This window comes from Vitis vinifera, chromosome 2, assembly GCF_030704535.1.
Source record: "Vitis vinifera cultivar Pinot Noir 40024 chromosome 2, ASM3070453v1".
NCBI lineage: Eukaryota > Viridiplantae > Streptophyta > Magnoliopsida > Vitales > Vitaceae > Vitis > Vitis vinifera.
In genome coordinates, this window is record NC_081806.1 from 18,630,549 (window position 1) to 18,654,590 (window position 24,042).

The window sequence follows — 24,042 nt, forward strand, 5'->3', positions numbered from 1 at the left end:
AAAACTAATTTTAAAAAAAATTGAAGTCATCATTGATTGTTATTTATTTTTGTAAAATGAAAACAAAATAATAAATAAAATGTTAAAAATGACTTTTATTTAGAAAAACATGTGTTTGAAAATCGAGCCCAAGTCTAAGGATCATATTACTCTTTGAGAAGATAGTATAAGATAACACATCTCTAAGCCCTAAGATCACTAAATAAATTGAGATAATTATGATAATTGATTTATAGATCAATGAATAATATAACAAGGTAATAATGAAAGCATAATCTGGAACCTAATTAGGAGTAATTTTGGAAGAGTCAAAAGTTTTTCATAATGCACTTTTCTTATGGAAATTAAATATTTGGTAAAATATTAAAAAACAATTTTAAAAATTTAGAAAATCATTTGAAGTGATTGTTGAACCTAGCAAATTGCTAAGTGATTCTTTCAAAAATACTAAGAATCTATTTGGTAGTGATTATAGGAAGCGTTTCTAATATTTTTAATACTTAAAAATTTTTATCATTCAAGTGTTAAAAGGAATAAAAATGTTTCTTACAATCACTGTCAACACACACTCCAAGGGCTCTACCCCGTTTGGTAGTGATTTTATAAAGTGCTTTTAATGTTTTTAATATTTGAAAATTTTCATCATTCAAGTATTAGAAACGTTATAAACGTTTTCTAGAATCTCTCAAATGCACTCTAAAACGAATTTCTTTTATCATAATCACTTTAAAGACACCTTTAATGGCATTGAAGTTAAAGTTCATTAAACTCTTATCAAGGTTTTACCATGAGCAGCTGCTAAAATTCACTTAGTTGAGTTTGAATAGTTATAAACCTAGCTTGCTTCAGAATCAAATCATATACAACCCAATTTAGAGTCCGTTTACGAGTTATATAAGAGGGTTAGAAACACTTCCTAGTGCTCTTAAACAATTTCCTTAGAAGTGCTTTTATAGAATCACTCCCAAAGGGCTCATAGACACATACAAGTTGACAAACCTTCATGCAAGACAGTAGAAGCAAGCATCTCAAGTAACAACATATTTGTATTAGTACTAACCCAAAATGGTTCAGTGACATTGCACCCAAGCCCAACCTTTCTGAAGTTTAAAGGAACTGGGATTCACTCACAGAAATGGTATACAAATGGTAGTAACCAAACTATAGAATACAGAACTCCCATTAAATTCATACACATTTAGTAAACAACCCACCCCACCTACACTGGTAATGCAATGTTTTACTTATTTAAACTTGGGGTCGGATTTTCTTTTGGTACCTGAAATGGATCTTCTGGCATTTTGGGGCTGTTGCCAAATTTTAGCAGCTTAAGCCAGTATAAGCTATGTGTAACTGTGCTAGCACCCAAGGGGGATAAGAGTATGAGAGTAGCACAATTGAACCGAGTTTTACATTTTTCCTGTTTCTGCAATGATTCTTTCGATCTCCTCTAGGAGGCGCTCTTTTTCATCCCCCAACTCGTCGTTCTGCTTCTGAAGCTCTTCTATTTGCTTTGTCTGCTCAGAATCCTTCCTGAAAGTAGAAAATTTGGTTAGTAAACCAGGACATTTTGGATCATTTTGCAGTAGGGAAAATTAAAACTTTGAGGCTAGATGTGCTGTAATTCAGTGTAAATGAACACTACAATCTAGTAATGAAACAAACAGTATCATTAAGAAAAACTGGAAAAAAGTGAAGCTTCGTAGAGTTTCTTGCCATTCACAAGCAATTATAAGCTAAAACCTCTTTAGTGATGCAATATCCATTTCAGTGACTAAATCAATTTGGCAAAGTTTCCTACTACTGAAAAGCCAAATACAAACAGTCACCTACTTGTAGTTGCAAAAGCATAGGGTAAGTCGCTAATTTTTGTATTAGAGTTCCTATATTTTATGTAAATATAACTACTATATGCAGTTTTTTTTTTAAAAAAAAAAGGGAATTGTATCCAAATACCATACCTACATTCATTTGTAACCCTAGGTCAATACTACCAAATTCATGAATTAGTTTATCAGGATTGTCGAACGAGACAAAACATCCCATGTCAAGAGCTGGCATGATTCTCACTAATGCATTGTAACTTTACATATACGAGAACAAATATTCACATTCATCTATACAGGTGTGGGTTTCCTGGTAGGGGGTATGCTAAGGGAGTCATATGTCAGGAAGTTTCAAACTTAGCTCTGAATAATGACATTATAAGCTAGAATGTCATTTTGGAAATCATAAATTTTAATCTATTATCTATTTCGCAATTCATGCTTGCTCATGCCCACCATTGTCATCTAAAAGTTATGCCAGTAGCCTTAGCAAAGTAGCAGAACTATGATAACTCAGACAAAATTCAAGATATCTATACCTTGAACTGAATAGATTAGAAGTATGATTGGACTAGCTCAATAAGAGAATTTTTGGCTATAGATTAACTAGCACATGCTATCTGAATTGCAAATTAAAGTTTGTTTTCTCATCACCTATTCATGAAAGACAAGTTAAGTTTGAGTGACCGCACTTCCTTCTCAAGAGTTTCACACCGCTTCAAGATGGATTGCATATCAGATGGCATTGCTGGTGTCAGATTTCTTTCCTTTGCCTCTGCCATTCTGCATCATGAAGAAAATTCAATATAAGTCAACAGGTTTCCTCTTTTTATATTACCTATATGGATTAAGAACAAGATGCTGCATTTAACGACATTATCCTGTTAAGTTACTAATTTGACCCTAAAAGCCTAAGCTGTTAGGTAAGAAGCTTACAATGTATATTATTCTATAAATGGGTGGGGGAATAAACAGAATGAAACTAGAGTGAGGCTCAAACTTCAAACCTCTAGTTAAATAGAGCTCTTATACCACATTTGGTTGCCACTATGATCCAAAAGTCTAAGGAGTTAGATAATGGACCCATAATATATACAAGGCTAACGACCGACATAAGTTGAACTCTTTTGATTAGAACCAATCATGTTCCATGTTAGAGAAAAGTGGAAGCACTCAAATGAGTAAGAACCATAATTATTTTAAGAATGGAATTATGATCCATCAAATTTGAGTATTATTCTATGACTAAATCTCTGCCTAACACCTATCTTATTTTTCAGGCATTGATGCCAATTTCCAGGAAGACCAGTTGATGACAGAAGAGGGTCCTTCCTGTAATGAATCTTGGACAAGAGCATTTGGCAGGTAGAAAAAAATTACCCTATTGGTTATGAAGTTTAACAATCCAAAATCACTAGACTAGGAATCAAAGAATATTTATTATAAGATGCAAACCAAGAAAAACAGAAATGATATCTAGAAAAACAGAATCACAAAGATACCAACTAGAGTTGGATCGGTTATGTTAGAGGGTCCTATTCATGAAGACTTTAAAGAAAGGTTATGCTGTTAGGGAATGGATCAATAACATAAATCAAGTTAAATCCCTCTTTCACAAGCAGCCTCAACCCCGCATGTGCCAAGATAGGCAACCAATCAAAGAAAAAAAATGGGTGCATAAACGAACAGAGAGACTCCAACGAGAAACTCTAGGAGACAAAGCTCTTATGTCATGGTAAACTATAAATTAACCCAAAAGATTAAGATATTAGGGAATGAAACAGCAGTTTATATCAAAGCTAGCATATTCAGAGAAAGATGTTACTTTCAAAAAGTCAAGATAGTTCACATACTTCCGTGATCGCTCCACCCTACGCTTCTTTGTGGGGTCTCCCTTGTCAACTGCATAATTTTAATCGGTTAGAAAAAATGACATGACTACACAATTTTCTATGCTAATACATTTATAGAAAAGATATTCTTTGCAAAATGTTTACATCAAAATAACCATGAAGTTAAAATGACAAAAATGTTTCCTCACCGCCATGCCTAGGGATCATGACTAAATATTAAGATTTATATTCAAATTTCAGAAGACAACAATGGCACGTAAGCCCGCCAAGGTCTTAAATATTCTTACTGAAGCAGCAAAAACATTTTGTCACACAATGTTCTCTCCTAAAAGAAAGTGGACCAATAAAACATGGGCACATCATTCATTGTTAAATCTATTTTGTTCTACATCTACTGCAAGTTTCAGAATGAATTCTAATATTTATTATTCTCATTATCAAATCACTTTATTCAATCCTATTTTTTTTTTTAATAACTGCATAGTAAAAGATGATTCTGTGTTCATATATTCTTTCAAATAAAGGAATTGTTTCATCTCATTCAAAATTACAGGGTTCTTACTGTGACAACAAAGTATTTGTTTGTTGCTGATTGCCCAACTGTTAAATGTGAATTTTTTCCAAGCTAAAACTTTGTTTCAGTTTGTGTATATATGAATTAATATCATGTCAGGAATGCTCCATATCTTGAGGAATATTCAGGTTTTAACTCAAAATTCATCAAAAAAAAGCATGCACTAAAATTTTGTAGCACAGTAGTATGAAATTCATGGAGTGAAATATAGAACACAAAATACAGATACACATTCAGTTCTCAACTTAATTGATTACCTGAATCAGATGATGTCACAGATCCATACCGAATAAGACTTCCTTTCTAGTGAAACACAAAACAAAAGAAATGAGAAAGAGAATGATGTCCAAGGGTTCATTCCACACAATTGAACAAGAACCAAACTCCAAGTCAAAGGAAGATTAGATAAATATACCTTTCTCTCATCTTTCAAATTGCTTTCAAATATCCGTTGTCTGATTTCTGTAGTTCAACAAAAAAGAGGGATATATCAAATTTAAAGTAAATGCATTTCTATTTCTGAATAAAATAAGTAATAGGTTGTTAAAAAATAGGGCATTTGACAAGATTGCTGACTGATTCAATTTCCAGTGGAGAATCAAACATGCCTTTGATATTAATGATCTCTGCAGAACAAAGGAAGATACAAAAGAGAAATAAACTGAACAAAACCGAAATGTAGGCACTTGTAGATTTGGGTGCTTACAAACTTATCTAATTCCAAAATTAAAACTAAACAAGAGAAAGGCAGTTGTCAGAAAAGGGCTTCAGAACAGTGACATTATCCAATAGAAAGTTTCAATCATGCATATGATACTAATCAGGGGCAGAGCCAGAAAATTAGGTTTGTGGTGGTGGGCGGTGGTGGGGGTGCAGTGTTTGAATTGCAGAATTTTAAATTATATAAATATTAATATATTTTTATAATTTAAAAAGCTTGCAGACCTTGTTATTGATAGGGCTAACTGAAATAACATAATATGAGTAAATGTTATAAAAAAAAGAAAAGAAATTGACTTACCAAATTAAACACAGGATTAAATATTAGCTATTAAATCTTATATGAAATAATAAGCAACAATAAATAGTTTTTAAAAGTATTTTTGTTTTATATTTTAAAATTTTTAATAAATTTTTATAATAAATAAATTTTTTATGAGGGGCAAGAAGCTTCATTTTTTTTTAGTTTTTTAAAAACTCCTCAACACACACACACATACATATATATATATATATATATATATATATTAACATTTGGATTTTGAGGGGATGAATATACCCCCTGCCCCCCAGTCCTATATGGGGTCCACCATTGATACTAATTCTGTTTTTTCCAAGGAACTTTGGATTTTATAAATGGGAAAAAAGGGAGTAGTTGTTAAATTGAGTAAAATAGGAGAGCAATAAAATGGGAAACAGAAATCAAAAGCTCCATCGCTTATTTCAGAATACTGATAGAGTAAAATAAAATTGTTGGCTTCAAACATTAGATACCATATACAATTTAGAACAATAATCTAAGCAGTGAAGCACATTATCACTAGATGGAATTTATACCTTTTGTTCTGGAGTCATTTTCTGAATACCTCCCATTTCCAACCTGTTTCCTGGAGCTCTCACAAACACTTAGAGTTTGACCTGAATTGCTGGGACCATCACATGCATCAAAACCAGCCGAGATTACTGGTGCAGCAGCAGAAGATTCACTTTGCGAAGGTTCTTGAGAAACTGTACTCATTTGGATTGGGTTCAATGGGGCAACAAAACCCTCTAGGTCAAGATCCATGGATCCTTCAATTATTTGAAAATCCCCATGATCCTTAACTTGGACAGGGGATACTTCTTGAAAGGTTCCTGATGACTCGGGAATACTATTCCCTTGTCCTTGACCCAAAGTGGCATTCACTACAACTTCTGGAGCACCATAGTAACCAATAGAGCTATCTTCAACAGCTTCTTTCTCAATCTGGTTACTGAGTTTCTTGCGCTCTAGAGTTCCCTTTAGCATGCTAACAACAGAAGAAACTTTGTCCACATTACCCATTTGTGGGGTGTTGAAAGTAGATGAGGATGAATTAGATGGGGACATAAAAGTGGTCAACTGATTGGGCATCTCACACATTGAAACATCACCAAAACCATTTGGGTTTGTGAATTCTTGTTTCATTGTGTTCATTCCATGTTCGGATGCATTATTCATGGCTTCCATGCCAAGTGATGATTGAGTGCTTTGCATGGCAGCATATCTCCTCCTGCAAAACAAATAGATGATGCAAATGAGACTAATTGCCATACAAATTATCCACATGGGAAAAAAAAAGGGAAAAAGAAAGCTTAGGAAGTATTCCATGTCCAACACTTTCTTTCATGAATATCTGCATGTAGACCGTGCGGTTGGTTTGCATTTTTATAAATCGATTCTCAGGTCTCAAGGACTCTTCATGATGTGTAAGGTAAGATTGCTAAAGAGCAGATTTACAAAGTATTGTTCATTGAAATGTCATGGGTATAAGTTTTATGAACATAGTACACAAAATCAGTGGTACCTCAATTCAGAGGATCGGCTTCTTGTCATGGGTTGAGAACTGTGAAACCATGCCTGCAGTTGAGATATCATATTGTCATGAAGCTGTTGTTAAACCGATGTTTCTGCAAATAGCTCAATATAAACAAACCTTGGCTAAATATAAATTACTAGCCTGTAATCCTCTTTCTGCAGAATTCCTGATCAAAATAAACCAAAATATATAATCAGCCTTTACTCTCTTCACAAAACATATTGCTTCATTTATGTCACTAAGGAAATGACATTAAAAGAAATAACAGATAGACTAGCTTGCAAGATTTAGTGGAAATGTCAAATAACGACCTGACTGAATGTTGATTAACATCACTTGAGAGATCATCCACAACAGAAATGTTTTGTGGGAATAAGATATCATTGCTCCTTTTATTTTGAAGTATACCCCCATGTTGCTGACTAGACAAGCCAGCTAGTTCAGTGGAAATCCTGGAAATACCATGGAATAATTAGATGCCCAAACAAGAAAACTGAATCCTTTATCTAGAAATTTCTGAAATAATTTACTTCTCACAAAGTCAAATCAGATACAGAAAACAGCAAGTGAACTAGCACCGGTAGGAACTGCAAAGCACACATAGTTCCAGTAATTTATTTGAGAAATGTTCAGTGATTTCATTGTCTTTGTGTTCCTAATGGGTTAAAAAGTATTTTGACATGGTTAATTAGAATTAGCATATGGTAGAGCAGCAAATTAGCTTACACAAGCTACAACAAATTTTAAATTCTAGGAGAAAATATCCACTTCCGCTCCTCTAAACCATAAAACAAACTAAGCACGTTACAGAAATCAGCTTTCGCAGCAGCATCCACAATTTCTAAATGTTTTGAAATTTAAGATGTCATCTCACCAGACTAGGGCAGCCCAATAACAGATAATCAGATTGGAACACCCATAAATATCCTCACAAAAAGATAGTAGATGCTCATATGACATAATGCAGTTTTCCAAAATAAAATCCTATTATTCCTCTCCAACTAGGAACACCCATGATGAACATAAATGTGCACTCTTCCTTATACTTACCTGTTTGCTATCTTTGGCTGAGGCTAAGGAATTGACTCTAGGCATGTTGACAATATCACAGCAAACTAAGAACATAGTTGTTGCACAAAGGAGTTATGGAGAAAGATGGCTTTCACTTCTTTTGATGCTTGAAATATCTGCACAGCACTTCAGTCTACAAATCCTTAATTGTGACTGTGTCCTTGCAGGGCCTTCCATCAATAAAATGCCCTCCTCACTGCCACTATCATGCATCTGTGCCCATGATGGTGCCATTTAGGATGTGACAATCCCTTCTTTTATAACCAACTAAAGCCACTTTTTATGTTTGCCCTCCGTTTCAAATATTATCCTTCCTGTTATTTCCAATTTTGCACCCTAACATCACCATCCAAACTGCCTTTTCTTTTCAGAAGTCCTTGTTAACTAAAAATTATGCCCCATAAATCAAAAGAAATCTAGATGCCTAACTGTAGATAACATCCAAGGCAAATACCCTTTAAAGTACGCAACTTTAAAATATCAAAATGTTTTTCCTCATGGATCAACAAAGACTACATCTATGGAAAATACCCTTTAGAGTACCCAACTTTAATCAGTGAGTAACTACCTTAATTTCTAACTGCTGCATGTGCAATGACCTTGCTTCCACTTGACCATCAGCCTCAACTAAAATGCTATGAAGACTAGTTCTGATGTATAGTCTTTTATTAAACTAGCTTTGAAATCCTTGCTTTCTAAACATATCCTCCATGATTTGAATTTTAGATTAACATGAGCTTTTAGCCTTTTAAAAAATAAAAAAGAAAAAAGAAAAAAGAAAAAAGAGCTTTCAAAAGAAACACAGATGGCAGCTTAGAAAACTTATTTTTAAGTCCATATGTAAGAAAATTTATTTTTGAGCCTCCATAAGTCATGCCTATCCATATCTTGGAACTAAAAAGACATGGGAAAATTAAGGGGAGAAATAGGGGAAATTTACTAACAAATATCTATTGTTCTCTGGAGTCTAGACCAGTTCAAGAAAGTGAGTGAACATATTGCCCTTTTCTAGTAAACAACATTACTGTTAGAATCTAATTTATATAGCTTCAAGTCAGAGAATATATTGGCTATAATATTTGGATGAACTAACTCCATAGGAAAACTGTATTATGTTTCCCCAACTGTCAGTGTGATAACCAAAATCCTTCTTCCGATTAAGCATATAAATCTTTCTTCTGCTCATCACTTTTCAAGGAATCATAGTTGAGCATCTCCATTCTTATGCCACAGGCCCAAGAATTTTGGTTAAGAGAGTTGAAGGTAAGTATTGAAAGTAAACATTTCTCATGAATCCATTTCTGATACTAGAAAGAATGGAAGAAAAGATTCAGATTCAATGCCAGCCAAGGCAAGGTTACAAAGTTCGACAACATCCCCAAAACTTCAGGATTAGTACAGATTTTCTAGGAATGGTACAGCCCACATGAATCCACCAGATCCAATCTTAAATATTTTTTTATTGGGTGTAGCAGCTGAGTAAAATAATGAAGCAAAGGATGCCTGGTCAACAACTAGACATTTTTAATTCTTATTATTTGGGCACACATAGTTTCTGGTCACTCTGCTCTATCTTGGGACACACCTTTTATTAAATTATAGATCAGTAAGCATCCCCATTTCACAATGTGAACCCATGTTATTGTTCTCCATCCTCCTGTCCAGACCCTCAATTTCAAGCATAACAATATTACAGGTATGAGCATTGGCCTTGCGTGTAATCAAACCATATATTTTCTCTTATCCTATCCTATCCTCAATTTGTGCTATCTCTAATTTATTATTACTTAATTGTAACCTTTCTTCTGAGCTCATTTCAACATCTTCATCTCAATTGCACTTGGACATATTTGTTAGCTGCCAATATTTCCTGGGTTTAAGCTAATGGTGCCTTACAGATGTCTTCTAAAATTTCTCCTTAACTCGAGAAGTAAGTTCTGGCAAAACAATAAAACAAATGCACTTGATCAGTGCATTCATCATGCCCTAGTTCCATGGGCAAGCATCCTCTTCAAACTTCAATCTCCTAGTCCTTATAGTTGATATAGATGAAGAAATCAAACATGGTTTACCTCCTGGCTATCAATCTTCCTTGTTCTTTTGATCCTAATCATATTTGTCCTCGCTACATATATCCATTGATTTCTTAGGATTTACAATCTCATTAAATATCTCAGTCAACCGAATTTCAGTATTTTCCTTGATTTTGTATCCAATTTGCCCATTCCATTTTTAGTCAAAGACTAGCCCACAAACGAACACTAGATGAACCAGAAAATTTCCAAGTTTAACTTTCTTTCTTTTAAGTGTTTTTCCCCTTCCTGGTGGGAAGTGAAGCAGCAAAGAAGGCTCCAATTTGATGCCTGCTTGCTGCAACACATGCAAATAAAACAGAATAGCAAAATACTGTGAAGAGAAAAAAAATCACCGGATTACTAGTTCTAGCCCTATATCAATATATTAATAAGAAATAAAATTCTCAAGATACTAATTATTGAAGCTATGTGAAAAGTAGACATAATCTTATGGGATTTGTCAAATGTCCAAATACTAGGTCTCTTGTATCAAAGTGGTGAGCAAACTTGTATCAAAACTCACCCCCTTGTCAGAAGTCATCAAAAAGTTATCTGATATCTAAGAAATTTTGGAGCACCTAAAATCGGTTCATATCATTAAAGAGTTTTGGTTTCCCAAATGAACTCAAAGTCCCAGATCATTGGTTGATAATCAAGGAGTAACCAGAGTCTTCAGAATGGCAAGCAGATTACATACAAATAAGAGCACCCTATAGATGGGAATATATTGGAATCTAACAGTTCAAGATATGCACCTTCGTGATGCTTGTCGGGTGCGATGTGCTATGCTTGTTGCATTATACACATGGTTCTGCAAGTGAAAAAAAATAACAAACAAAAGGCAATCATGAAAATGATCAATAATAATAAGTAACGCAACAAACTCTACCAAAATAAATATCATGCATTAATTATTAAAATGTAACAAACTTGAAGAAGATATAGAAAACTCATTTTTAATTATTACTCAGTAACAAAATCGGAGAAAAATACAAAATAATTAATTTCTGTAAAGATCAACATACTAAACATTCTGACATAAGAATTCATAAAAACCACTTGATGGATATACAATCAATGTTGCTTACACTGGATAAAAGGTGTGACTAAATCCTAACCCTGAAAGTAGAAATAAAATAACTAAAAATCACCAAGCATTGCTTGCATATCAAATACTCAATCAAATTTCTTATTCAGTCCAATTGCTAATAAGTGGGCAACTAGCAGGTCTCTAAGAAGAAAATGATGGAAATAAAGGTCTAAACAGGAAAAAAAAGATCCAATTATTTCTTTAGGTAAAAAAAATACCAAGCTTCAAAGTTAAAGGCATTATCTGGAAGTCTTACTAAACTGAAAAGAGTCAGAGGACAAAGTAACCCCATGTATGATCCTAATGATGATTATAATGGTTTTCATTATGCAAACTAGGCAATTAATGTGTTAATAGATAAAAGTTGCAAGGCTAGGACCATGGCATGGGCCATTTAACAGTCCTTAATCATCTGTGCTTTTTGACATGGCAGAACATATGAGGGAGATGACTGAATTCACTTAAAAAAGAAAAAAAAAAAAAAAAGGAACAAGAATACTGTTTGAGTAGTTAAAAGATACATTAAAGGAAAAAAATGAGGGGTCTGCATCATGGTATCACTGACAAAGGAATGGCCAAGACTGCTTGCCGACCTAGGGAGGCAATAAAACAACTAGCACTCACTTGAAAATGATTGAATGAAATGTATAAAATCTATAAATCATATTTTAGTTCAAGAAAAACTTTGTTTCATGAATCTATAATATTTCCAAATTCTGCAGTATTTTAGTAAATTATATGCCTATGCCAAGCATATTGTCATATTTGAGTTAGGCAGTAAACAAGGACATGTACACTATGACCAGCACATCGTTAGGATGCATTTATTTGGGCACATGAGCAGTTAATATTCTGCATCACAACCAAGAGCTTGTTAATTCTATCTGAGCTTAACTACCATAAAAATCTAGTGTGATGAGAAGGGGAAAAAAAGCAAAGACCAACAATGACGACAAATATCACAAAAACCCCTTTTTTTAAAAAAAAATGAAAAGGAAAAAAGAAAACTACTAGAAAACCAGGTTTATGGAACTCCAGACATTGGAAAAAACACTTGACAACTTTACTATTCAAAATCTCATCATGAATCACACAGCATAAGGGGTAACACAGCTGCTTGCCTCTCCATTTGTGAGCCAGCTTTTGAAGAGTTCCTCACTATCTGTACGAAAGCTCTGACTGAGATTCTTAAATCCCAACATCTCCATGGTTGGAATTGGCATTCCAATTGAGCTCTCCATCAAGGATTTCAGAAACATCTCCTCACTCGTGTTCCTATAGAAGTCCGTGTAGCCCCTTCCCTCCATCTCCATGACACTCTTTTCGCCTTCACTCCTCTGAACCGTCTGAGAATGAAATGAATTCAAATTTTGCTGACTACTTCCCGGTTTTAAAAAAGAATCATCTACTGAACTCTCTTTGTTTCCATCCTTGACCATAGTATCCAATTATCCACCCTTTCCCAAAAGCAGTAAACGAAAGACCACCCTAGCAAACAACTAAGCCACACTGCCTAGCATAACCAACTCTCAAAACCACAAGTTTTATACAAGAATTCTCTAAACTAGCTATGGAAACAATATCAATTACCACAAACTCCAGTCATAAACCGCAATTTCCGGCAAGAACTGCCTCACCAAGAAAGCGAAATTTGCAGGGTCTCACTCTCCAATCAATTAGAAAAGGACTACCAAAATAACTAGAATTTAGATGACAGCTGCACCGAAGAAAAACCCACAACTGCACCAATACAAGCAAAGGCAGAAGAGAATACTTTGCAGATGCCAACCTGAATTCAAACCTAACAAGGAAACTTCCTCTATACTGAGATCATACTTGAAAAGCTTCAAAAAATTATTTTTCTATTGGAATTTTTTACAAACAAATGGTGGGCGACAATTAAAAAATAGCAAAACGTAGGGATCTTCTCATTCGGTCTTCTTAAGATTCCTTCACACCACAAACTGTCTTCTTCTAACTTTTTCTTGTCTCATTCATTCAACTTCAACGGTTAAAAAACGCGGGAAAGTTGAAGTAAATAACAAAATTTTCATAATCCCATTTGGAGGAAAAGAAAGAAAAATCTGTGGAAATATTCAAGGCATGTATGTGTATATATATACAATTGGACAAGAAGATAAGAATTTCTATACCCATTTAAGGAAAAACAAAATTTCCTGCATGCATTCAAGTTATATACAATATGAAGATAAAAATTTACATACCCAATTGAAGGGAAAGGAAGAAAAAGGTGTGGAAGCATTCAAGGAGCGTATGTATATATTATATGTAAAATAAAATATAATATAGAGAAGTTAGGAGGCTTGACCAGAGGAGAGATGGCCTGACGGCAGCCATGAAAATGACCTTTCCTTTTCGCTATTTAAATAAGGTGGCCGCTGGGAGGGCGTTTTCAATGGGGTGGGGTCAAAATTGTGGACAAATTTTTTTTATTCATTTTTCTTCATTTTCACACTTCCCAATTCTATTGATGAAATTCTTAGTAAGTTTCTTTTGATTCTTAGGTTATGTTTGGTTCGGAAAATACTAAGGAAAGAAAAAAAATGCAAAGGAAAATGATTTTTTCATATTTGGTTGTCCTATGAAAAATATAAAAGAAAATCAAATATAATTAAAACTAATTAAAAACTTATGTATTTTAAAATTATTTAATCTTTATATTAATGAGTTAAAATAAATAAAATGAGCTTGAAGTAAAAAATAAAAATAACGTATCAACTTTTAATCAATTTTTTATTTTCCTTCACTTTTTTTTTCCTTCTATTTTTCCTTTATATTTTCTTTCCCTTACATTTTCCCTCAAATTTTCTGAGAACCAAACATAGCCTTAGAGTTTAAGGCTACGATGGATTCCAAGAAATTTGAAAGAAAATGGGAGGGTAGAAGAAAAGAAAAAATAAATAAATAAATAAATTATTTTTTATACGACACTTCAAGATTATTTTATTTTTATTTTTTTATAAAAATTAAATAATTTAAAAAATACATAAATGTTTAATTGATTTGAATTATATTTTATTTTTATTTATATTTTTCATAGTGAAAGTAATAATGATATTTTTTTAATATATTTTAAGAATCAAACATAATCTAAAAGAAAGTTAAAAAAATTAAATTAAATATACAAAAATTTATGGTTACGGTAATGTATTGTGTGTAATTCCCATCGATGTCATTATTTTGTAAATTTTTTGTTTTAAGTTTGTACATTTTGTAATCGTGTTGTTTTGTAATTTAATCCTTCTATTATTTAGTATGTTGTTCTCATTTCATTGTATCCAATATAATATTTTTATACCCTCATTCAAATATTCAAATTTCATTGTACATTTAAATTAGGGATGAGAATAGGCCAAGTTCAAGATAGGGCGGTTTCATCTAAACCCCACTGTTTATTCAAAATAATTTTTATCCTCATTCTATTAAAAAAAAAAGTAAACAGGAAAACAAGGTAGAGCGAGTATGCGAATTTTCCATATCTACCCCTGTCTTGCTCGTTTAACTTTTTTTTTTTGACAATTTTTAAATTTTTTAAAAATTATTTTTAAAATTTTTTTAAAAATATTTTTAAATATTTTAAATTTTATTAAATAAATATATTTTATAAATAATTATAATATTATATTTTATAATTTATTTTATTGAAAAGTATTTATTATTATTATTTATTAAAAATAAGAAAATAAAAATTAATTTAATTTAATTTTTAAATTTAATTATATATATAATTGAGGTGGGACAAGGTGGGATAAGGTGGGATAAGACTATACCCAAACCTGCTCATCCCATTAGGGGCGGGGTACTGAAAGAAAAATTGGTCTCATTGTGATCCCTAATTTGAATGACCAAGATTTAAAATTTGAAATAAGATCCAATTGAGATAATATATTTTTCCAAATTCATCTTTACAATTTTTTTTCTTTATTTCATGCTTTTCCGCACCACTTATTGAATTATTATGAGTTTTGGTTAAAGGAAAATAATAAATAAATTTAAATGACCAAAAATTTACTGATAGAGTAAACTAGAAGCATAAATAATTTTTAATTCTGTTTTTACTTTTTTAACTATTAAACACGTTTGGTAATTTTATTTTCTACTTTTAAAAGATATATAAAAACAAAAATATATTTCATAATTATATAACAATAAGTAGGACAAAAAACTTTTTTGATGATTTATCAAGATATTTTTGTGAATTTTGGCAATTCCTTAATTTCCTTAGCTTTATGTAAATTGCATTTTAGTTATAGATATTTGGTAAAATTTAATACTTCTTATTTAATGACTTAAGTTAATTTTAAGTTAAATTATATTTAAGTTGTTGATTTAAAATTTACTACTTAATTCTTACTTTAAATATTAATATTATTTGATAAAATTAAATTAAAATTTATTCTAAGCCATCAAATTGACATATTTATCATTGTAAATTATAATTAAGGTAAATGAGATCGAATGACAATGAAGATCATGGAGTGACAAAAGAGATCGTAAAGATGATTTACTTATTAGTTAAGATTATTTTTTACTTTAAGTCAAATCATTAAGTTATTCTATCAAATATACGTAATTTATTTAATAACTTAAATTAAGTTATTAAATCACTTTAAGTTATTAAGTTGGTTTGCCAAACATCCACTTATTCTACAAAAAAAATTGAGACAAAGAATGATGAGAACAAATGAGAAGAGAAAAATATGGGGAAGATAGAGTGAAAGAAAAAAAAAAAAGTTTAAACTTAAAAATTTGTTTTTAATATATTTCATCAAAATTAATTTTTTCTGTTGATTTTTAAAATTAATTTTCATTATATTTGATTTTTTTATTTTATCAAATATTTTAGATTCAATTATAATTTTACATGGAGAAGTTTACAAAGCAAAACAATTTACATTTTAATTTTTTTTACTCATCATATAATGAAATTTAAATTAATACTTAAACACTACTATGTAGTTAGACCTTGAACACTTACATTTCAATTTTAAAAAAATTTAATATTAATTTAAATTTATTAAGTATTCCCTTCCACTTGTCTCCACTTTTTCACCATTTTTTAAACCTCAAGATGATGTTTAGCACAAAAAACTTAAGATTGAAATTTTGAAACAAAATTTTTTTAAATGCTTAATTTTTTAAAATGCAAAAATTTATTATGTTTAGTGAAATTTAGATAACAAAATTGTCCTTATGATAATAATAATAATAATAATAATAATAATAATAATAATAATAATAATAATAATAATAATAATAATAATAATAATAATAATAATAATAATAAGACCTCATACCTTGCCTTAATTATATATAAAATTAAATTTAAACTAATTATATTTTTTTCTTTATTAATATATGTAAAAAAAATAAAAAAAAATCAAAGTAAATAAGTTATAAATTATTGGGATACAATCGAGAATAAGTTTATATAAACAATGTGAAATTGAAATAAGGGTGACCTATCTCGCCTTATTATCATTTCTAATTAACAATGTTGATAAGAAATATAATTGTGATATCCTATACGGTGACAGGGATAATGCTTTAAGGTCACATTTATATGCTATAATAAGAAAACGAGAAAGAGAAATCAATTTCATTCCTATTAATTTATTATTTCTATTAATTCATTATTGTATTTGGATTGTTTTGTAGAATGTGAATAAGAATAAAAAATATATCGCTTTCTCATAAAGTTTTTAATTCCTTTCTTCTAGACTGGGTTGTGATTTACATCTATTCTCATTTTATTTTTATTTTATTTTAACATACTAAATACACCATAATTGTGAGGGAGTACACTACTCCCGAATTATCAAAATTTCGAAGATCGACCCAAAATTATTATTGTCTTTCATGGTACTCTATAATTGATGAAAGATTTGCAAACCCATTATTGATCATGGAAGTTGTGAAAATTGATGTCTTAAGTATCTATAAGCTCTAGGACAAGAGAAGCATCCCATCCAAAGCCATACAAATTTGCATGGTAATGAGACAACAATCACACAACATTGTCTTCTTTTTCCTTTGAAAATATATTCCATAATTATGCATGGTGGGTGTAGTTGAAATGGATGCATGCCATGTACTATTTGGGCAACCTTGGCAATTTGATAGAGAATTTGAGGATATTTTCCAAATGTTTTTAGTAAAAGTGTTTTCTCTTAAATTATTTTTTGGAAAATCACTTATCAAGTATTTCTTTAAAAAAATATTACAAGTGGTTTTCCAACACTACAAATGATTTGGTAGATTTTTAAAAATGTTTCCTAAATTTTGTCAAATATCTATTTTTTTTTTCAAAAATATTTTTTAGGCTAAAAGTACTTTCTAGAATCACTACCAAATGAAATCTTAATGCACCATGAAAGAAAGACTTTTAGCCGATTCCCAAAAATTTGAGAAAAAGAAAATGGTGAGGAAAAATAAAAGGAAAAAAAGAGAAAAAAAAAATTAAAGATAGATTTCAAATCAATAAATTATTTTTATTTTCTATTTTACAGTTATTTATTTTATTTTATTTCTTCTATCTAAAAAATGAAATAATTCAAAAATATATAAGTTTTTAACTAATTTTATTTACATTTTATTTTATTTTTTTGTATTTTTCATGATGAAATTAAATATGAGAAAATATATTTTTTTTAACTTACTTCTTTCTCAAGAACCAATGATAACAATACTCTTTTTGAAAAAATAATATGAAAATACTTTGTGAAATAAGATTGGGAAGTTTAAGTTGAAGTCATTTTAAAAGTAACATATCAAACACTTACGAGTGTGTTTGTTAATAATTTCAGGAAGTATATTCTTTCTAACACTTAAAATTTTTATCTTTCAAGTATTAGAAAAACTAGAAACATTTCTTAAAATCACTATCAAACATACCCATATTTTAAGAAAATAATAAAACATTGTTTTAAAAAATAAGCAAGTAAAAAATAAATCTAACTTTTAGTGGCATCTAGGAGAGAGAGAAAATTATACTAATCTTAGTATAAAGATAGTGCATAAAAATAATTAATGAATTAATCATAGGTTTTGCCACTTGATACATATATTTACAGGAGGTGATATCACTAATGACCATGTTAATTAGTGACAAAAATAACATGACAAGCATAAGCAATGACCTAATCACATACCAATTTTTTCATTAACAAATTCAAATATCATATTTAAAATGAAGTATCTTTGACTCGCAATTTGTTAGTAAGTGACGACATGATGTCAAATACTTTATTTTAAGTTTTAGAAATCATCGATACAATGTTTTGTGAAAATTACTATAATTTCAAAAGAAAAAAAGATCGTTATTCTTAGAAAATATTAATGCAATTAAGATGTGCGATTATGAAAAAGAGACGTTACCGAAAAATATAATATTATTTATCATTCTACACTATATTAAATTTAGGATTATCTATGAACTTGAGACACTACAAATTGGGGTTTGTTTGTATAAACCATGGCTTGGGAATTAGAGGTCTCGGGTTTAACTTTATTTAAAATTTACTCGATCGAATTTATTAAACCCTATACTCATAATATAGAAAAAAGGAAACATTATTGTTAAAATACGAGCATTAAACATATATTTGAAGTCTATGTTTCGAAGGATGATGATAAGATGAGACCATACAAAAAATACAAGCAACATGGATTAACTTAATATTATCGATCTCATCAGTGTTTAAGTACTCAAAATTAAGTATCAAGTCAAACCCTAAAATGACATAATTTCGAGGAATATCTAGGGTTTGTAATTGACTAAACAAGTTTAAATGTCGATATTTGTTTAATTAAAGTTTATAATGATGGAGATGTGTGTGGAGCCGGCCCTAGCCTACTTTGGAAATGATGAGAGAATCAAGAGTGTTTATATATTCATAGTGACTTCTCTAATTAACTTAGTTTAATTATTGTTTTACCAAAGCTTGGTTTCTTCCCCTTAATCTATAGATGATAATGGCTTCATTTATGCTTTTTAATATTAAATTTTTATCTTATGGAAAAATACAAAATTCTTCAATAATTCAAGGGGTATGATGACTTCACTATCAATGAATTTGGGGAAGGGCTTGATTGACACATACCATTTGAATAATATTATTTATTCTAACTTTTGTTTAAAAAATAATAATAAAAAAATAAAAAATAAAAATATCCACGGATCATTACTCTTCACAACAACTTTGAAAATAGGATATTTTCTTAGCTGATGTAAACAGAGTTGGCAGAATAATGACCTGGGTTACTCTGCTTGAGTGCCTGGGAAATTGGCGTTGAATGGCTTGCCTTGGAGATGCTTATGGAGTGAGCCATGAAAGATAAAGTGCCCATGGAAACAGAAAGTTACCAGAAAAGGAGAGAGCAAAGTAATCAATAAAAACCCAATCCAATATCTTCAGTCCAGTATGAATGTAGTACTGAATACAAGTTCAAATGTCACATAGAATATAATGGAGCCACATAGTTCTGTTACAAAATCCCAAATGCTCCCTCAATTAACATTTACAAAACAAAGGTACAAGTCGCCTATGAGAAACAAAGAAAGTTCAAGAGCAACAGTGAAAGGCCGAACATGAAATATTCAAAGAGTTTGTTGCAACAAACAAATATGCCCTCAAAGGAAGCTTACAAATCAACTTATAGAAAACGGAGCATTAGATATGCTTTAATGTTCGGACAAAATCCAGTTTTTAGCATTTAAGCTACCATACTGTCACATCTACTACTACTGCAGCACCCATTAATATTAGGTCAGGTTTTGCCCAGCTCAGTTTGGTAATACGTGTGTATGTACTGATCTAACAGCCTCAAGTGTGGAAAAAGGACCAGGACATTTGGGTGTTGAAGGACAAGTTGTACAACATGATGAGCAGTTGCAAACAGACGCAGATACAGATACACTTAAACTGTCCACCTAAGATCTTTGAACATGGAAGAGGTTTTGCAAAGAATATTAGAGGCCCTTTTCAGTTGGATAAAGTAAAACCGCTAGTTTTGATAGTTTGCTTTTGCAAAATGATTATGATTCTTCTCAGCTCTGCTATGTCATTTCCAACTCCTAGAAGGCATTGTCAAGAAATTTGGTTCTATGAAAAATCTGGCTCCTACTATTGATAGAGAATGCGGTGTTCAGATTGGTTTTCCAGTCCCAGATTATAAAGGTAGACTGAATCAGATCACAAAGAAGATTGATATGTACCAAGCTATTGGCGAACTGTTCCACCAAAGACAAGGAAAAAGAATCACTTGAGACTGAAAAGTGAAAACTATCATTAAATATGAAGATTAATAAGCTGCTGAGCCTGCTTGAGATGGGTTCATGGCCTAGATTAATGAGCAGTGCTGCATGGAGCAATAAATCAGAGTATCATAAACTATAGAATCAAAACAGGCGTGACAAGAAGCATAGATCTTCACTTGGGGAGATTAATCTCTTCAGAGGGTTACTGGTCAAGTTGGTGGCCCCTTACCTACCAGCCATACCAGGTCACAGTTTTGGGATCCAGCAATGGAGGAGGCTTCTAGTAATTTTGATGGGTAGAAGGAAGATGACCTATCTGCAGAGGGAAGGATCACATTGATTCGGGTCTATTAAAGCATATATTAGCTTATTATTACTATTACCCTACCAGTGGGATAGATTCCAGAATGGAGAAATTCAAAAGGATTTCCTGTGGCTCATGACAGTGAGGGTCAGAAAGAACACTAGATTGGGTAGAATCAGATTTGTAGGACCAAAGCTCAGGGAATCCAGCCTTAAGTTGACTCTCTAAGAGGAATAAAGCCTTCATCTGCAAGTGGTTATGGAGGTTCACAAGAAAGCAATTCCATATGGCATCAGGTGACTATAAGAATCTATGATTCGCATGGTAACAGATGTGATATCAACTTTGTGATCAGGAATCCACATAGGTGTTCTTGGAAAACCATATTTCTTGTTATCAGGAATAACTAGTTTTGTTTCATGGCTGGTGATGGATGACATATCCAATTTTAGGGGGACCTATGGTAGGGGAACTAGCCATTCTGCAGCCCCTATCTTCATCTCCACATCATGTCTAGATCGAAAGGTTTCTTCATTGCAAGCTTTTATTCCACTTACAAGTACCATACATGGAATTTTGATGACTTATCTTTCCTTTCACTGTCTCTTCATGATTGGGATAGCCGACCCAAAGCCAAGGAACTTGGCTTGGGTGTGGGTCTTTTGTCAAAATGGAATGGGCATTATGCTATACATCTGATGAGAGACTGGGCATTATGTTAAAGAGGTCCATTTTCACTCAAATCTTTCTTCAATCCACTTTCAAGAAACGATTACTCTATTTCCTTCCCTGAAGCCAAGTTCATTCAATCAACTAAGACTCTTCCAGAAATAAGTGCCTTCATTTGGCCAACTTAGAAAGCTCTACCAAGCTATGAACCTGACTGTTGCTTTGTATGCTTGGTAAGCTGGGTGTCTTTTCCTCCTCTGCCCCTTTGTACTGGAGTATGGCAGAGACTATTCTTTAATCTGGTTGGTCCAATACCCATAGAAACTAGTTGGTCATATCATTTTAGGAGTTTAGATGAACTTTATAGGGAAAGCATTATGGGGCAGAGCCGTCACAACCACATTATGAGCTATCTGTCTCGAGAAATTACAAGATTTTTGAGGTCAGAAGGAGATCAGTTTTTGACCTGGGGAAGAACACTTGTTATTAGCAGACACTTTGGAATCTAGGGTTATCCAAGAAGCACCTATGGAAATTAAGCTTGAGGTTTCTTTTTGGTGGGCGAACCCACATAATCTGACAACCTACCCCTCCAGTGACTATGTTATAGCACTCACATTCAACAAGTTAATACTGAAGGGCACCGTGGAAAACTCCTTACTTATTGACATCCAAACTCTAGACAAATGAATACTGGTGAATGATAAGCTCTTAAAAGACGATAGAGAGAGAATGATCAGGTCATTCTCAACTCTAGTTGGGTTTAAGCTGGCCAATGAGGCTGAGATTCTAGCTTACAAAAAGGCCTAAAGAGACAAAACTGATGAGTTCCTTCAACATCAGGTGAAGAGGGATAACCAACAACTTCATCATTGGTGTCCCAGGAGAGAAGAAGGCCATGGAAATATGATCCATGAACAAAAAGGATTTAAACCTTCCTAGTAATATGGGTTGATTTTAAAAGAGGAATTCCCACTTCCATTCTTTTTGTTGGGAATGTTTTTCCCTCAAAAACCAATTGGATCCTCCATTTCCTCTATCTTTGTTTTCATACATTTTCCAAATTTGAAGGACATCTCATCCTTCCCTGTAGTTGAGCCCTTCTATAGATAATACAGTCATAATATCTGATAAAAGAAAAAGGAAAGAAAGAATACTAGAATAACCCCCTATGCATTAAATCAGGCAATTCCTGTCCAAGCAATCTTTATTCAACTGTTTTTCCTTTATATCCTTTTCACATTCTTCTTAGGCTTGTTTCATGATTTGTTTCCTGTTGTAACTATGTGTGGATTCGTATTTTTCATGTGTATCTCCACATGATGGCGAGACTTGCTTTTTTATTTGTGAAAAACTATTTTTTTTTTTAAATTTGGAGTCATCACTTATTTTTGTTTATTTTTAAAGGGAAAACAAAATAAGAAATCAAACCTTAAATGTGATTCCTTAAAAAAAAAAGTAGGTCCGTAAAAAACCGATTCTGGGTCCGAGGCTCAAGTTATGTATCAGGAAAATGGGGTGATGAATCGTAACACCCCTCTAAGCCCTAAGATTAGGTTTATACTAATCAAGCTAAGGCAAGTATGACAATTAATTAAGAAATCAATGAATACCAAGATGATCATAAGATATATCATACAGCTAAACGACATAACAATGGAGAATGAATAAACAAGATGGAGGTAGGAACGTACCTTAGCAACGAACGAAAGCGCTTTCACGAAAACAAGGTTAGTAGATGATAATAAGCATAAAACATCTCATATATCATAATGGAAAGGTAAAGTCAATTAATATCAATAAGTACAAGGCATTTAGGATCACTAATAAGAGAAGAATATCATGTATGTTGGACCCCACCACTGCTTAATTTATTTGGCATGAATTTATTCTATAAATTCCATCTTCCAAATGATCATGGAAGAAGGATCATAGGAATTTGAATGAAATTCCATTATTTTTTTGGAATTATAGAATTTATTCATGTTTATTATAAAATTGAGAAAAATCAAGAAATTATTTAAAAACCAAGAAAAAAAATGCATGCCAGAAGGAAATTTGACAGCAAACAATTTATCTTTCTTAGTACTCTATAATTGATGAAAGATTTGCAAATCCATTATTGATCATGGAAGTTATGAAAATTGATGTCTTAAGTGTCTACAAGCTCTAGAACAAGAGAAGCATCCCATCCAAAGCCATACAAATTAGCATGGTAATGAGATAACAATCACACAATATTGTCTTCTTTTTTCCTTTTGAAAATAAATTCCATAATTATGCATGGTGGGTGTAGTTGAAATGGATGCACGCCATGTACTATTTGGGCAACCTTGGCAATTTGATAGAGAATTTGATGATATTTTCAAAATGTTTTTAGTGAAAGTATTTTATTTGAAAATATGTTTTACAAAGTTACTTATCAAGTATTTCTCTAAAAAATGTTACAAAATGGTTTTTCGAACACTACAAATGATTTTGCATATTTTTAAAAATGTTTCCTAAATTTTGCCAAATAACTATTTTTTTTTCAAAAATATTTTTTAGGCTAAAAACACTTTCTAGAATCACCACCAAATGAAATCTTAATGCACCATGGAAGAAAGACTTTTAGTTGATTCCCAAAAATTTGAGAAAAAGAAAATGGTGATGAAAAATAAAAGGAAAAAAAGAGAAAACAAATTAAAGATAGATTTCAAATCAATAAATTATTTTTATTTGTTATTTTAAACTTGTTTATTT

The 24,042-nt window shown here is 31.7% G+C and overlaps 1 protein-coding gene across 4 annotated transcripts; it reads right to left on the reverse strand.

Moving 5' to 3' along the window:
* Nucleotides 1–1,028: 1,028 nt before the first annotated feature.
* LOC100256168 (protein CYCLOPS) lies at nt 1,029–13,388 on the reverse strand. 4 transcript variants are annotated; one of them, XM_059734890.1, is made up of 12 exons: nt 13,273–13,388; nt 12,169–12,393; nt 10,713–10,768; nt 7,123–7,263; nt 6,929–6,977; nt 6,800–6,852; nt 5,811–6,505; nt 4,669–4,715; nt 4,511–4,556; nt 3,680–3,728; nt 2,481–2,609; nt 1,029–1,533 (listed from the first exon to the last, which is right to left on the reverse strand). In XM_059734890.1, the coding sequence occupies exons 2-12, from the start codon at nt 12,358–12,360 to the stop codon at nt 1,410–1,412; spliced, it is 1,581 nt and encodes a 526-aa protein (XP_059590873.1). In that variant the 5' UTR covers nt 12,361–12,393; nt 13,273–13,388; the 3' UTR covers nt 1,029–1,409. The 4 variants fall into 4 exon arrangements, with proteins under 4 accessions (XP_059590873.1, XP_059590874.1, XP_010665335.2 ...); XM_059734891.1 differs by lacking the exon at nt 13,273–13,388 and adding an exon at nt 12,638–13,216; XM_010667033.3 differs by having other exon boundaries at nt 12,169–13,368.
* Nucleotides 13,389–24,042: the final 10,654 nt, after the last annotated feature.